The 16,015-nt window shown below is 37.1% G+C and overlaps 1 protein-coding gene across 2 annotated transcripts in view; it reads left to right on the top strand.

Annotated features, from left to right (window-relative positions):
• LOC125129754 (Golgi pH regulator) overlaps window positions 1–16,015 on the top strand; it is a 55,088-nt gene that overhangs the window by 13,993 nt on the left and 25,080 nt on the right. Inside the window, exons 3-7 of one of the 2 annotated variants that reach the window (XM_047784833.1) lie at window positions 1,191–1,294; window positions 7,966–8,072; window positions 8,649–8,750; window positions 14,129–14,249; window positions 15,373–15,453. In XM_047784833.1, the coding sequence (XP_047640789.1) occupies window positions 1,191–1,294; window positions 7,966–8,072; window positions 8,649–8,750; window positions 14,129–14,249; window positions 15,373–15,453 (515 nt within the window). The remainder of the gene's footprint in view (window positions 1–1,190; window positions 1,295–7,965; window positions 8,073–8,648; window positions 8,751–14,128; window positions 14,250–15,372; window positions 15,454–16,015) is intronic. The other variant, XM_047784834.1, reaches the window with a different exon arrangement.

The following is a 16,015-nucleotide window of genomic DNA, read 5'->3' as shown; positions in this document are numbered from 1 at the left end:
ATACTTCAATTTTAAAAAATCAATTGTATTTGACCTTGCATGACCTGCGATGGTCAAAAGAAAAAAAAATCGTGTTCACTTCCAAGTTTTTGCCACTATGTAATTCTTAAATTGGAGAATATAATTAAGCTTTGTTGATTTTTTTTTTTTTTAAACCAAGTCATGAATAGCCCAGAAGCCGGGAGCAAGAAATATCATGCTTTAGTCATAGCAGTATACATACCAATAGCAAATAGTTATTCTCTGGGAGAGAATTTAACTTAAAATGTCTCATAAATGTGCTCATTCATTTGAGTGTCTGGCCTTCAGTGTTAATTACCAATCTTACATCCTAAGTTAATACCAAAAATTCTAAGGCTAGTCTGATTCTTATCTTAAGCCTTGAATTAAAAAACAAAAACAAAAACAGCCTACGTTGGATATTTCCTAGTTAATTTTCCTCATTTAGTAATAAGCTCAATAGTTATGGACTATTTTGGGGTCATTTCTAGGAAGTTCTTCATTAAACTTCCCCAAGGAGTTTGGGTTGTTGTCTGAAAGAACCCAGAATTCTAGAGATTCTGTTCTGCTCAATACTTTAACTCCTCCTAGGGGAGGTTCTAAAACTGGTCCAAGATCTGCAGGGTGTTAAAGAAACCCTTTTAACACTAACTTCTATATATATAAGGTTTTGTTTCTCAGTGTACATCAGGAATTCTAAGTGCTACTTCTGAATCTGTCACTTCATCTTCTTATGCTTATAATTCTTCATCCACAAGAGGATGGCAGTAATAGTGACCTACAATTCAGAAGCACTCCCTACTTTCACCTATTTCTTTAGCTCCAGACAAGCTACTGTCATGACCGTGTTTCTTCCTTTCTTTTCCTTTTTTTTTTTTTGTCTTTCCAGGGCCATACCCACGGCATGTGGATGTTCCCAAGCTATGGGTCAAATCAGAGCTGCAGCTGCCAGCCTACACCATAGCCTTAGCAATGCTGGATCCCAGCCACATCTGCAACCTACACCACAGTTCACAGCAACGCCAGATCCTTAATCTACTGAGTGAGGCCAGGGATCGAACCTGTGTGACGCTTTTCTTATAACTTGAGAATTTCTTCAAAATAAGTTTTCTGAGTGGCAACTGTAAGACTATCAAACTCAATATTTCACACAAGGAAATGACTTTTAGTCTCTATTTGGCTTTTAACAGGTGCGTCAGTATGTGGTACAGGTGATCTTCTCTGTGACTTTTGCATTTTCTTGCACCATGTTTGAGCTCATCATCTTTGAAATCTTAGGAGTATTAAATAGCAGGTGAGTAAGAGTACTAATTAGCTCTCCTCTAAAAGAGACCTATATTACTTTCTTTATGGTGGAAGATTTACTGGGATCCCACAGCTGAAAAAAATCCAGCATGTGGTTAGTTTAGTTTCAGCAACTGTAATAATCATAGCAAATATGGGTCCCAGGCACCTGGGAACTAGCTTAACAAAGATTGTGAAATAGTGGGAAAACAAATCTAAACATTAGTTCTGAAATACTAATTGAGGCTGAGGCTATGAGAGCGAAGGTCCCAGGCTTTACTTCTAGAAGTTTTATTTTTCTCAGTCTGCTTTCTGACCGAATCCAAGAAATGGCCCTTTATATTGTTCTGCTGACTGAGAAATCTCTACCTGAAAAGATCGCAATTCCTCAGAACTAGCTGAGTAAGGGTTTCTGTGAAGACTGAACTCTAGTGCCTACCAGTCTAGTTACTTTTGCTGATTTTATTGGCATAGTCAAGTCTGATTGAACTTAGAGTGTTCTTTAAAGCATTTTTTAAAAGCAACTCCTGTCCTCCTACAAATAACAGCATGTTAGTTTATTGAATGGTCTATCCAAAGCATTTCTTGCTTGTTAAACTGCAAGTTTGAGTTTGGGGGGCAATGTTTGTGTGTGAGTACATCAGCTAACTATGTAAGGTTTCGTTGTACTTTATCACTACATGGAAAAGTCTTTTAAGAATTAAGTGACATTGGCTCTGCAGTCAGAAATCAATGCTGAGGAGTTCCCGTTGGGGCTCAGTGGTTAACGAATCCGACTAGGAACCATGGGTGGGTTAAGGATCTGGCGTTGCAGTGAGCTGTGGTGTAGGTTGTAGACATGGCTTGGAACCTGCATTGCTGTGGCTCTGGTGTAGGCCGGCAGCTAAAGCTCTGATTAGACCCCTATCCTGGGAACCTCCATATGCCACGGTAGCCCCCAGGAAAGGCAAAAAGACCAAAAAAAAAAAAAAGACAATGCTGAGCTAAGCTATATAAGTCATTATAAACCCCTGACATTTGAGGCTTAGAGATTGTATTCACAAATTCGTTTTTTGAGAATCAGAGTTGATAATTATGGTCTCTCAATAGATAAATTCAGAGCTTGTAGAATAGTAAAACAGGAATATGTTCTGACTCTCCTGATTTTAAATTTGTTCTTTAATAATCCAAACCTTGCTTGGATGAGCTGGATATAGATCCTGTGACTGTCCAGACTAGGCAAGTGTTATTTTACATGCTGGTTATTAGCTTTTATTCAAGAGCCCAGAAATAAAACAAAGCATATATGGTCAACTAATATTTGACAAGGGAGCCAAGAATGCTCAATGGAGAAAAGACAGATTGGTCAATAAATGATGATGAGGAAATTGGTTATTCATACACAGAAGAATGAAACTTGACCCCTATCTTACATTACTCACAAAAGTTAACTCGAAATGGATTAAAGATTTAAATGTAAGACCTGAAATCTTGAAACTGCTAGAAGAAAACATAGCAAAAAAGAACTCCTTGATATAGATCTTGGTGATGATTTTTTGGAAATTACACCTAAAGCACAAACAATAATATCAAAAATAAACAGATGGGACTATATAAAACTAGAAAAGGCCTCTGTACAGCAAAAGAAACCATCAACAAAGTGAAAGACAACCTATGAAATGAGAAAAAACTGCAAGTCATGTATCTGATATGGGGTTAATATTCAAAACATATAAAGACCTCGTACAACTCAATAGCAAAAACCAAATAATCCAATTTAAAAATGGGGAAAAGACCTGAATAGACATTTTTCCAGAGATTTACAAGTAGCCTGTAGGCACATGAAAAAGTACTCAACATTATTTGTCAGTAGAGAGATACCAATTAAAATCACAATGAGATATCACCTCACATCTGTTAGAGTGGCCATCATCAAAAGGACAAAAAATAACACCTGGAAGTGTGGATGTGGAAAAAAGGGAACCCTTGTGCACTGTTGCCGGGATTGTAAATTGGTACAGCTGCTATGGAAAAGTGTGGAGACTCCTCAAAAAACTACCTTATGATCCAGCAATTCCATTTCTGGGAATATACCCAGAGGAAATGAAAACACTAACTCAAAAAGGTATCTGTACCCCCCGTGTTGATAGCAGTATTATTTACAATAGCCAAGATGTGGAAACAACCTAAGCGTCCACTGATGGAGGAATGAATAAAGTGTAGAATATATATACAATGGAATATTATTCAATCATAAAAATGAGGAAATCCTCAACATTTATGGCAACATAGATGACCTTGACGGTATTATGCTAAGTGAATAAGTTAGAGAAAGACAAGTAACTGGACGATCTCAATTATAAGTGAAATCTTAAAAGCAAAAGTAGGAGTTCCTGCTATGGCACAGTGGGTTAACACTCAGGTCATTGCAGAGGCGCGGGTTCAATCCCCATCCCAGCACAGTGGGTAAAAGTATCCAGCGTTGCCGCACCTGTGTCTCAGATTCAGTCCCTGGCATTTCCACATGCCAAGGGTATGGCCATTAAAAAAGGGAGGGAAAAAAAAAAGTAAAAACACCAAACTCATAGAAAAAAATCGTATTGGTAGTTAGTAGGGCAGGAGTTTGGAGGAGGGGGAATTGGATGAAAGTGATCAAAAGATACAACATTCCAGTAATAAAAAGTACTAGTGGAGTTCCCCTCATGGCTCAGTGATTAACAAATCCGACTAGGAACCATGAGGTTGTAGGTTCAATCTCTGGCCTTGCTCAGTGGGTTAAGAATCTGGTGTTGCCGTGAGCTGTGGTGTAGGTCACAGCCGCGCCTCAGATCTGGCGTTGCTGTGGCTCTGGTGTAGGCCAGTGGCTACAGCTCCAATTAGACCCCTAGCCTGGGAACCTCCCTCCATATGCCGCTGGTGCGGCCCCAGAAAAGACAAAAAAGAAAAAGACAAAGACAAAAAAAGAAAAAAGTACTAGTACCCTGCTGTGTTATATACAAGAAAGTTTTTGAGAGCAAATCCTAAGAATTCTCATCACAAGGAGATTCTTTTTTCTTTCCATTGTATCCATATGAAATGATTACATTAACTAAACCTATTGTAATCATTTCACAACATATGTAAATCAGACCATCACACTGAATGCCTTAAGCTTATGCAGTGATGTATGTCAATTCTTTCTCCATAAAACTAGGAAAAAATTTATTATCACAACCTGAAATTTCACTGCTATCTGAGCAAAGGTCAGCAACTTTTCTTTAAAGAGCCAGATAGTAAATATTTTAGGCTTTGTGGGCCACACCATTTCTAAGGAGCTACTCAACTCTGCTGTTGTAGAGTGAAAGCAGCCATAAGCAGTATGGAATCAAGTGGATGTGACTGTGTTCCTATAAAACTTCACTTATAAAAACAGGTCATTGTTGGAGTTCCCATCGTGGCGCAGTGGTTAACGAATCCGACTAGGAACCACGAGGTTGCAGGTTCAATCCCTGGCCTTGCTCAGTGGGTTAAGGACCCGGCATTGCCATGAGCTGTGGTGTAGGTTGCAGACGCAGCTCGGATCCTGCGTTGCTGTGGCTCTGGCCTAGGCCAGCGGCTATGGCTCTGATTTGACCCCTAGCCTGGGAACCTCCATATGCCATGGGAGTGGCCCCAAAAATGGCAAAAAGACAGGGAAAAAAAAAAAAAAAAAAAAACAGGTCATTGTTTGCTGACCACTGATCTAAGTAGTATAGATAGAACTGTAACTAATAGTCTAAAACCAAAATTATTGTTTTTGTAGCTGATGTCTCCCAACTTTTGATTCATTTATAGTTAATAATTCCATATAGTAAGACATATCACTCAGTTACTTGGAAGTACATTTCTTAAATAGTTAAAGAGTATGGAAGTAGCATTGCTAAAATCTGGTTCTTCTTTGGGTGCTTTTTTGGGGATCAAGTAGACTGAGACATGTCTTCAGTTACACCTATTTTCTCAGACTAACATTTGGTCCTACTATGTAACAGAATTGTAGACCTTTATCATATATTACTATCTGCACATTGATTGTATTCAAAATAGTTTTCAAAGGAAAATCTTGAATTTGACCAAGAATTTTCTTTTGACTCACCTCTAAACAGAAGTGGTATAGCCTCCTATTCAAATATGTAATCTCATTGGTACCCTTCGTTTTTTCCAGAGAACATCTCTTTACCTTCAGCTCAAATGACAGTTAAAGTATGTGGTTTTCTTTTAGTTAGCATATGGATTACACTTGTCATTTCAAACCCACTGCCTCCCAATATCTTTCAGAAGCTTAGTGAAATACTAAGTATGATTGCCAGGAGGATGTGCATCTTGTTCATAAACTCTAAATTCTCTAAAGTAGGTAATCTAGACAAGCAAAAGCTGTCAGTTTATCTAAATTAAATGGTATCGGGTCTCTCTAGGGTAATCTTTTACTAAATAGCTCTTCGTTTTATGATTATTGCCATCTGCACTAAGGAGGAAACAGTAAGAGCGAGCCCTCTGAAACTCATTAATGTTTCTTTGGAAAGGCTGTTGTGGAAAATGTTGGGGGTTTTGTTTGTTTTTTGCTTTTTAAGGCCACACCCGAGGCACATGGAGGTTCCCAGGCTAGGGGGTCAAATCGTAGCTGCAGCCACCGGCCTATGCCACAGCAACATAGGATCCAAGCCATGTCTACACCACAGCTCACAGCAATGCCAGATCCTTAACCCACTGAGCAAGACCAGGGATTGAACAGGAGTCCTCACTGATACTAGTCGAATTCATTTCTGCTGCACCACGATGGGAACTCCCCCTGGGAAACATTGTTAATTGACCTCATATTTTCTTCTTTATCAAGTCTTTGGAGAAATTGCAATATGATCTTGGTAATAATTCAGTAATTATAAACCAGTGGTAATTATGCTTCCTTTAAGTAATTTTTTATTTTTCTTACACTATGATTTGTCTAACTGATCAAAGTTTCTATTTCACATTGACCATTACAAAACATAAAGCTAAATTTTTGAACTACCTGTAGCAACTTTCTAGAACTCTATGGTGTGCATTTTCATAATTGGACCTGATCCGTTATTTTACCTATCTTTTGTCATTGTTTTTCCTTCCTTTCATATTTCTTTATAATTTATTTCATTATCCCGTATTTTACATATCCTATAAGCCACTAACCACTTACTCTTTTTTGAAATAAAGCTTAATTATAAGTTTAAAATCAGTAAATACAAAGGACACCATCAAGAAAGTGAACAGATATCCCACAAATGGGAGAAAATTTTTGTAAATCATGAATCTGACATGAGAATTCTATCTAACATATATAAAGAACTCTTAAAACTCAATAAAAAGACAAACAAAACTTAAACATGAACTAAAGATTTAAATAGGCATTTTTCCAAATAAGATATACAGATGGGCCATTAACACATAAAAGATGCTCAACGTCTTTATTATTTTTTTCAACATCTTTAGCTATCAGTAAAATGCAAATCAAAACCACAATGTGATACCACTTGATACCCACTAGGATAGCAATAATCACAAAGACAATTATAAGTGTTAGCGAGCCCCTTTGAGAAATTGAAACCTTCATGTGCTGTGGGGAAAAGGTAAAATGGTGTAGCCACTTTGGAAAATAATGGCAGTCTTCAAAAAATTAAATATAGAATTAGCATATGACCCAACAGTTCCACTCCCTGGTAGATGCCTAAAGAGAAATGAAAACATATGTCCACATACATATTTACAGCATTACTATTTTTAATAGCTAAAAAGTGGAACAGCCCAAATGCTCATCAATTAATGAATGGATAAGCAAAATGTGGTATATCCATATGATGGTATGAATGTAATTCAGCCATAAAAAGGAACTAAATATTGATAGATGCTACACATGGATAAATCTTGAAAACATTGTGCTAAGTGAAAGAAGGCAGTCACGAAAGATCACATATTATGTGATTCTATGTGTATGAAATGTCCAGAATATGCAAGTCCATAGAGACAGAAAGCGTATTGGTGGTTTCCTAGGCTTTAGGAAGTTGAAAGGAAAGGGGAGTGACCGCTAATGGGTACTGGGTTTCATCATGGGGTGATAAAAATGTTCTAAAATTGATTGTGGTGATGGTCGCACAGCTCTGAATATACTAAAAAGCATTCTACTGTACACTTTAAATGAGTGAGTTGTGTCTCAGTAAATTGTTATAACAATAAAAAGTCCTAAAAATATTTTAATCAGTAAGTAAAATATATTTTATAAACAGCAAAAGTAGTCATGCAAATCAGATGTTTATATTGAGGGTATAAAAGAAGTTATTTATGGGTCTTTGTAACATATTATTATTAACATTTATTTTCTTTTATGTTGAAATAAGACTCCCAGTCGTAAGTGAAACAGTCATTCTATCAGTAATAATACATATTGATATATGTTATTATATGAATATAGCTAGAGCATTAACATTCTCAATTCAATAAGTAAAATTCTCAGGAGGTTAATATGTCCATATGTATCATTCAGAACTTTATAAGACATTTTTTAATTTCTATAAATGAACAGATAGTAAAGCCTAGTTTACTGATTAGATGGGATATATTCAGTATTGAGTTAAAGAGCAAAAGATCCTTTGGAAAACTAGAGAGTGAAAGTTGCTGCCCTCTTCCTCTCCTAGTGATGTTCTTTGACATGTGTTTCAGCTCCCGTTATTTTCACTGGAAAATGAACCTGTGTGTAATTCTGTTGATCCTGGTTTTCATGGTGCCTTTTTATATTGGCTACTTTATCGTGAGCAACATCCGACTATGTGAGTATTTTACCCTTGTGTTAGCACATAGGTTAAGATGAATATTCTTAGGGGCTGAGGCTGTAGAGAGCTTCGTTTCTGTATTATTTTCAGTAGCTACTATTGTTTCGGGGCACCTCATACATAGCATTTTTAAAAGGTTGGCACAAAATAAATACTGAATGAGGGGTTAGGTCATTTGTCCTACCACAGCCTTATTTCTCTGTCTCCTATAATGTCTTTCCTTTCATTTGTCCAATGCAGGGTACTATTTGTGCTTTTTGACTTGTATTGATAATTGTTACTAGTACTATATCAGAAAATGTCCCTATTTCCCCCTTTAACTGTCATTATTAAAAATTTCTTGCATTCTTTAAAAAAAAAAGTCTCCCCTAACTTACAACCTACATCTTAATTTCAGCCAGATTTCTCTTATGATGGTAAGAGATTTAGAAAACAGTTTCTCAAAACTGTATTGTTCCTTCACTCACTTGCAGGTGAACAAGCCAGCCAAATATTAGTTAGCAAATTCCCATATCTTTAAGTAGAGAAAGCACCTTAACATGTATCTATTTCACTTTGTCTCCTCTTTCTTAGTGCATAAACAGCGACTACTTTTTTCCTGTCTCTTATGGTTGACCTTCATGTATTTCTTTTGGAAACTAGGAGATCCATTTCCTATTCTCAGCCCAAAACATGGTGAGTGTATATGTGGTGAAGAGGGGAAAAGGGTTGTTTATAATTTTCTAATTTTGAAAAAAAGTCAGTTTTTTAAAACTATGGATGTGGGAAATTTAGCAAGTTATTTCTCTAAAAAACATCTAGTTTTGAACTGTATCTCTTTCACCCTAGGAATGCTAGTTGTGTAATAGTCTTTCAAATACTGGTTGTGGGATAGTCTTCCTTAATTTTAGATCAGGAATTTTGGCTCTAGGTTAGTGAATGAACTTTTTAAGGCAATAAGGGGTAAAGAAAGATGTCCTTAATTTAAACCTCCTGATACTGGATGCAGAATTATGGGAATATATTTGTGTACGTGTTTGGAGGTGAGGTATCCATAAGCTTTTATGAGATTCCCAAAGGGGTCTGTGACTCAGAAGGTAAACGGCCAGTGCTCAAGTTGTAATAAAGATTGTCTTTAGGAAGTGTTTGTGTTTTGGCAAAGAGCAATGACATAAACACTCAAAATTAGTAGACAAGGAGTTCCCGTCATGGCGCAGGAGTTAACAAATCCGACTAGGAACCATGAGGTTGTGGGTTCAATCCCTGGCCCTTGCTCAGTGGGTTAAGGACCCGGCATTGTCGTGAGCTGTGGTGAAGGTTGCAGATGCAGCTCGGATTCCGTGTTGCTGTGGCTCTGGCATAGGCTCTTGGCTACAGCTCTGATTAGACCCCTAGCCTGGGAACCTCCATATGCCGCAGGAGCGGCCCAAGAAATGGCAAAAATACAAAAAAAAAAAAAAATTAGTAGACAAATAGCTTTTTAGGAGTTAGTGTCTCTCCTCACGCAAAAAAAAAAAAAAAAAAAATGTTCATTTTAAATACAAGAACTGGTCATGGACAGAGCCCTAATTTCTATGCTAAAAACAATGAACAGGAGTTCCTATCATGCCTCAGTGGTTAACAAATCCGACTAGGAACCATGAGGTTGCGGGTTCGATCCCTGGCCTTGCTCAGTGGGTTAAGGACCCGGCGTTGCCGTGAGCTGTGGTGAAGGTTGCAGATGCGGCTCAGATCCCGTGTTGCTGTGGCTCTGGCGTAGGCTGGTGGCTACAGCTCTGATTAGACCCCTAGCCTGGGAACCTCCATATGCCGCAAGACAAAAAAAAAAAAAAATGAACAAAAGTCCTCAGCTAACAAGTTCTTCTAGAACTACTCCAGAAATATATAAATAAGTAAATATACACATATACATACATATGTGTGTGTGTGTGTGTGTATATATATATATATTTTTTTTTTTTTTTTTTTTCTGATTAGAGAGCCCACTTGTAATGAATACACTGAAACTGTCGTACTGGAGCTTTTTTTAAAAAAATACACATCTTTTCATTTCACTATTCTGCTATATCTATCAAGGTTCTTACAGTAAAAAACAGAATCTGCCCTAACTGGTTTGAAGCAGAAAGTGATTTATTACAGCATACTAGGGAATTTTAGAATTTCTAGTAGAACAAGACACAAAGTTAATATGTGTTTTAGACAGATTTTTTTTGTGTGATACTAGAAATGAGGGACAATAGTTATAAAAGGACTCCAAGGCTGCTTACAACTATAGCACAAGCTCACATGCAGTCCAGAGATGTAGCTCTAATACCTTTCTCCAGCTTTCTCCTCGTCAGCAGTCAGCTCACATGACCAGTACAGCCAGACCATGCCCGAGAGGAAATGAAGACTGGGACATCTATTGCACCTCCATCCATCCCTCTTAAAGGTTTTATGGGAATATCCTGAAGAATACTCCAGGAAGAAGAGCTAGGGAGACAGCTTCAGTTTCAATCTTTCCTTTGTGCTCCAATAAATAAGCATTTTGGTTTTGTTTCTGAATGTTCAAGTATCCAATTATTTTGACCCTGTAGAAGAAATAAGTAGGAATAAAAGTTATGGCAATGACTGAAAAGCAGCCAGGCTTACACTGCCTTTTTAGAGCTTTCACAGGACTGTCCCAACAACCAGTATGGTTTGTTGCCATGGAGACCACCACCAACAACAAAAAAAACCCTCTAAGACATAATTCTTACCTATAATTTAAAAATGCCTATAAAAATATATCTAATGCAGTACCCAAACCTAGGAAGATTGGAAGACATTCCACACTGGGAAAGATTAGACTAAGAAAGCATATGAAGCTAGAAAGAATCTGTATGAGCAAATAGCAACACTGAGTTACTTTATCTATCTGAATTTCCATTTATTAGCTGGAAAGCAAGAATTATAGTGATTGACCTTTACTTCATAGAAATGCTGAGATAAGTAGATAGTATCTAAAGGTACTTTAAACTAGAAAAAGATATTTAATTAAAGGATACCACCTTAAAGAGTATAGAAGTAGAAGGGACATTTTCCCAGTTTTTTATATTTAGCAACATGTATTAATCCCTTGGATTTTTTTTTTTTTTAATGTTACTGGGTGATAATTATGTACTCACAATCAATCATTTGTTGAACACCTTCCATGTGCCAGGCAATAAGGTAAGCAAAGGTCAATAAGACATAATTTCTTCCTGTAAAAAGGATGCAAATTCAAGAAGTATGTGGAAAGTAGTATCAGCAGAATTTGGGTGAGGATTTATTCATCCATTTAACATTCCAAAAGTATTTATTGAGCATCTAGTTTAGATTAAATGCTAAAGATACAGTGGTGAGCAAAATAAACTTGGTTTCTGCCCTCCTGAAACTTACAGTCTAGAAGGAGGGACTAAATAGTGAGGAGGTAAATAAATAATTGCCAGTTGTGATCATTGTCATGGAACACTTTGCTATAATAAAGAATAATTCAGATTATGATAGCAAATTTACTGCAAGTGCATCAGTCATTCTGAGGAAGTGATAGTCAAGCTGAGATTTAAAGGACAAGACCAAAGGTAGACCCAACCAGAAGGCACAAGAGACATCATGTAAAGCACTTAGGTTAAAAAAAAAAGACTGGTATATTCAAGGAAGAGTAAGGACAGAATGGAGACCAGAAAAAATAAGATTTTTTTATTTGGGTGACTGGATAGTTGATGATGTCATTTGCTAAGATAGGCGATACAGAAGAAGGAATAAAATTTGAGCTTGAGATATATTCAGTTTGAGTTGTCTGTGCACATCCAAGTAATACTCAGTAGGTAATTGTATACACAAGTCAGGAACTTAGGAGAAAGTTATGGATTTATCTGTCTTCCTAGAGATAATTCCAGGAATCCAAAATAGACATCAGTAGTTAAATGCCATTAGATGAAGCTCAGGAACAGAAACATCACCCAAGGAAAACGCATAGACTAAAGTGAAAGAATTCTGACCCAAAAGATCAAGAAAAATTAAATAGAAAAGGAAAAGGGAAAACTGAGGAAAATGGTATGAAAGCAAAAAAGGGACATAATTTTAAGTAGGAATGATTTGATGTCAAAAAAAAGTTTTTTAAAGAAATAAACAAGAATTGGAAAATGTTGAATTTTGCATCCAGAAGAATATTTATGACCATATTATAATAATGGCTAAGAGCCTATGCTATGGTGCTAGACTGGGTTGGATTCCTGATGCTGCCACATATTAGCTGTGTGGCCTTGACTAAGTTACTTTACCTCTCAGTGCCTCCATTTCCTCATCTGTAAAATGAGATTTTCTAATAATATCTACTTCATAGGGTTATGAAGATTAAATGAATTAATTTTAAAGCAGTCACCTGGTACTTAATAAGTGTTCAGTGAATGTTTCCTACTATATTGCCGTTATGATTATTAGTGAAAGCACTGTAATTGTGTAAAAGAAGGGGATGAAAGCTGAATTGTTACTGGTTGAGAAATAAATGGAAGTGAAAGAAGCATGGCTATTAAGGGGTAAATAAAGAGGATTGGCAACTATAAGTAAACTCAGTGCCAGGGATAGACTTTTTCTTAGGAAAGAGACTTAAAGCGAAGGAAATGAATAACAAAGAAAGACACAAATAACAAAGGAAGATACAAGAGAGAAGACAGGCAATGGAACAAGATTTTAGAGGAAATGAAGGGGAAATTAGATCAGAAGCCCAAATAGAGAAGTCTTAGCCTTGCAAACGCCCTGATGTTCTAAGAGGGGGCAAGTTGGAGGGATGATTGCAGATGTAGTTTATGTCTATTAACTTTTCTTATATAATAAGGACACTAGTTAAGAACCAAGATTGGAAAGAGAAATTAAAGAGTATCTGCTAAGAGGACGAGGGAGAGATTGCAGATCAAGGGCAAGAAAAGGTTTCCTTAGGAGCGTTTGTTGTGAGCTCTGTTAAGACTGGAGACTGTACACCTGTAATGGCATCAGTATCAGTATGCATCCTAGCAGTTTGGGGCAGCTCAGTTACGGGCACAGGGAAAGCAGTTAGATTGATCCAGGCTTGGAAGTTTGCAAGATCAGTGCTTCAGGAGGAAAGTAGGGGACTGAGAGCCCTGACAACAGAACTTAAAGCATACAAGCTTGGAGTCCAAGCTCAGTGAAGAAGGAAATGAAAGGTTGGGGGAAGCACAAGGCTAGAGACCAGAGGTTACAATGAGCTCTGAAATGGTTTAGTGGAAATAAAGGAGCAAAAGGACTCAAATGTTAGAAGTTCGGCTTCAAAAGGAATAGAATTCCTGAATGGCAGTTCCAGTGTTAGGCCATAGGAGTAGATGGCTGTAGTGCATTCTGTCCTAGAAATAGGAAATGAAAACAAATTTAAACTAGTTTGTTCCTGTGATGCCAAACTTCCTGAGGTATCCTTAGCATTTCTCTCTCTCACTTTTCCCAAATACATCAACAACAGTATTTATCTTAGCTAGGGTTGATTTTCAGCATTCTCAAATAAAAGGAAACAATTGATAATTAGAATACAACTGAGTATTTAAAACTCACATATTTACCTTTGAGTTAGTCATTCATATATGAATTCATCCCATTTATTAAATGTATACCTGTTTATTGGTAGCAAAAATGAATAAGACATAGCTAAATAGCTTATGCCCTGAGAAATGTATACACTGAATATAACTACAGTGAAAAGTGTTACCTGTTGTTTATACTTTTCCAGCAGATTTACTTTCTAATTTTTTTTTGCCAAAGCTTTTACTAAAAAGTACTACTTTGCTTTGTTAGGGTGCACACTTAGCTTGAATAAACGGTCAATAAGTTATTATTTTTTTATTATTTTACTATTACCATCACTCAATAAGAGATGATTCTAGAAGCATATGGGATACAAAGAAAATCAGTAGGCTTTTATGTATTTGTTGTAGAAAATCTACATATTAATAAGTAAATTTAGCTTTTATAAATTAGTTACTATTTTAATGATGTTTCGTTTTGCAGTGCAGATGAAAACCATTTAATCTACATCACCTGGCATTAATGTGCTTTGCTATTTTTAGGGATCTTGTCCATAGAACAGCTCATCAGCCGAGTAGGTGTGATTGGGGTGACTCTCATGGCTCTTCTTTCCGGATTTGGTGCTGTCAACTGCCCATACACTTACATGTCCTACTTCCTCAGGTAATGAGAACTTTGTCTCTTTTTTTTTTCCCCCAGTTACTTCTTAAATCCATGTATCACATCATGCCACCATCATTAATTTTTAAATATTGAATCCATGACACTGCCTTTTAATTCTCCTCTGTCTTTATGGGCATTGACCTAGGAATCTTTGTTTTTGTTTTTGTCTTTGTCTTTTTGTCTTTTTGTCTTTTCTAGGGCCGCACCTGTGGCATATGGAGGTTCCCAGGCTAGGGATCTAATTGGAGCTGTAGCCCGCCGACCTACACCACAGCTCACGGCAACACCGGATCCTTAACCCACTGAGCAAAGCCAGGGATCAAACCCGCAACCTCATGGTTCAACCTAGGAATCTTTCTAAATAAGTCTTATCACTTACATTGCTTGCCCTTGTTATTTGTCCTACAGTTATTTATTTTTAAAATGACGATTTCAATATAACTTTCTCCAGCCCCTCCTCACTCCCACTTTTTAATGGCACTTTTCTAGAGGACAGTAATGTGAGCTAATCCCAACTTCAGCCAATCAGTTCCTCACCAAAGTAATAGAGCAGACAACAATGCCAAGTTAAAAGTGTGCATACACACGGAGTTCCTGTCGTGGCGTAGTGGTTAACGAATCCGACTAGGAACCATGAGGTTGCGGGTTCGGTCCCTGCCCTTGCTCAGTGGGTTAACAATCCGGCGTTGCCGTGAGCTGTGGTGTAGGTTGCAGACGCGGCTCGGATCCCGCGTTGCTGTGTCTCTGGCGTAGGCCGGTGGCTACAGCTCCCAATTAGACCCCTAGCCTGGGAACCTCCATATGCTGCGGGAGCGGCCCAAGAAATAGCAAAAAGACAAAAAAAAAAGTGTGCATACACATATATCCTAAATGTCACTGGATCAAAGCCAAGACAGTCTGTAAGAGAGCCAGTTACCTTCCACTTCACTGAGATCCCAGAAGTATTAGCTATAAAAAATGACAAAAGCATTTTTGCTTATTATAGCCATTTTAAATTTCTCCAGAAAAGTACAGGCCCTTGTACTACTGGGTAACAGTTGAAGTTTATGTGTTTCTCCAGCTGCTTTGTGTTATGCCCAAGGATGGAACCCAAAACATTGCTGACAGATTGTGCTTATTATAGGAATGTGACTGACACAGATATTCTAGCCCTGGAACGGCGACTGCTGCAAACCATGGATATGATCATAAGCAAAAAGAAAAGGTAAGTCATTAACACATTTAAAAACTTGTGCTATTAGGGAGTTCCCATCTTGGCGCAGCAGAAACAAATCCGACTAGGAACCAAAAATTTGTGCTATTAGAATTTCTCAACAAGGAAATTTGACTATGATTTCATGCTAACAGGGAATTTCATCTTCATTTTTAAGTTAGTGTGCCATGACAGGCTGAATGTCTAATCTAACGTGAAAGAAAATTTTCAACCGTACTTCCTAACTTTAGATGAATTCTCTTAAGATAAAAAATAATAACTCTTATATTTGAGGGTATTCTACATTGGATGTTTTAATAGTTTATTGTCCTATACTTTTATTAACTTTTTCATGCCTCATTTCAATCTTTTCAACTTTCTTTTCTCCAACTACATTTAAAAAAAAAGTCTTCCAGTCATTGTTGTTTTTATTATTTAAAAGTAATAAATAATAAAATAATAAAATTTTTATAAAAAAAATTTTTTTCTTTGGCTGCACCACATTATATGGAGTTCTCTTGGGCCAGGGATTAGATCCAAGCCATAGTTGCAACCTAAGCTGCAGCTGTGGCAA

This window comes from Phacochoerus africanus, chromosome 6 (assembly GCF_016906955.1).
Source record: "Phacochoerus africanus isolate WHEZ1 chromosome 6, ROS_Pafr_v1, whole genome shotgun sequence".
Taxonomy (NCBI): Eukaryota; Metazoa; Chordata; class Mammalia; order Artiodactyla; family Suidae; genus Phacochoerus; species Phacochoerus africanus.
This window is presented reverse-complemented; position numbering and strand designations above follow the sequence as displayed.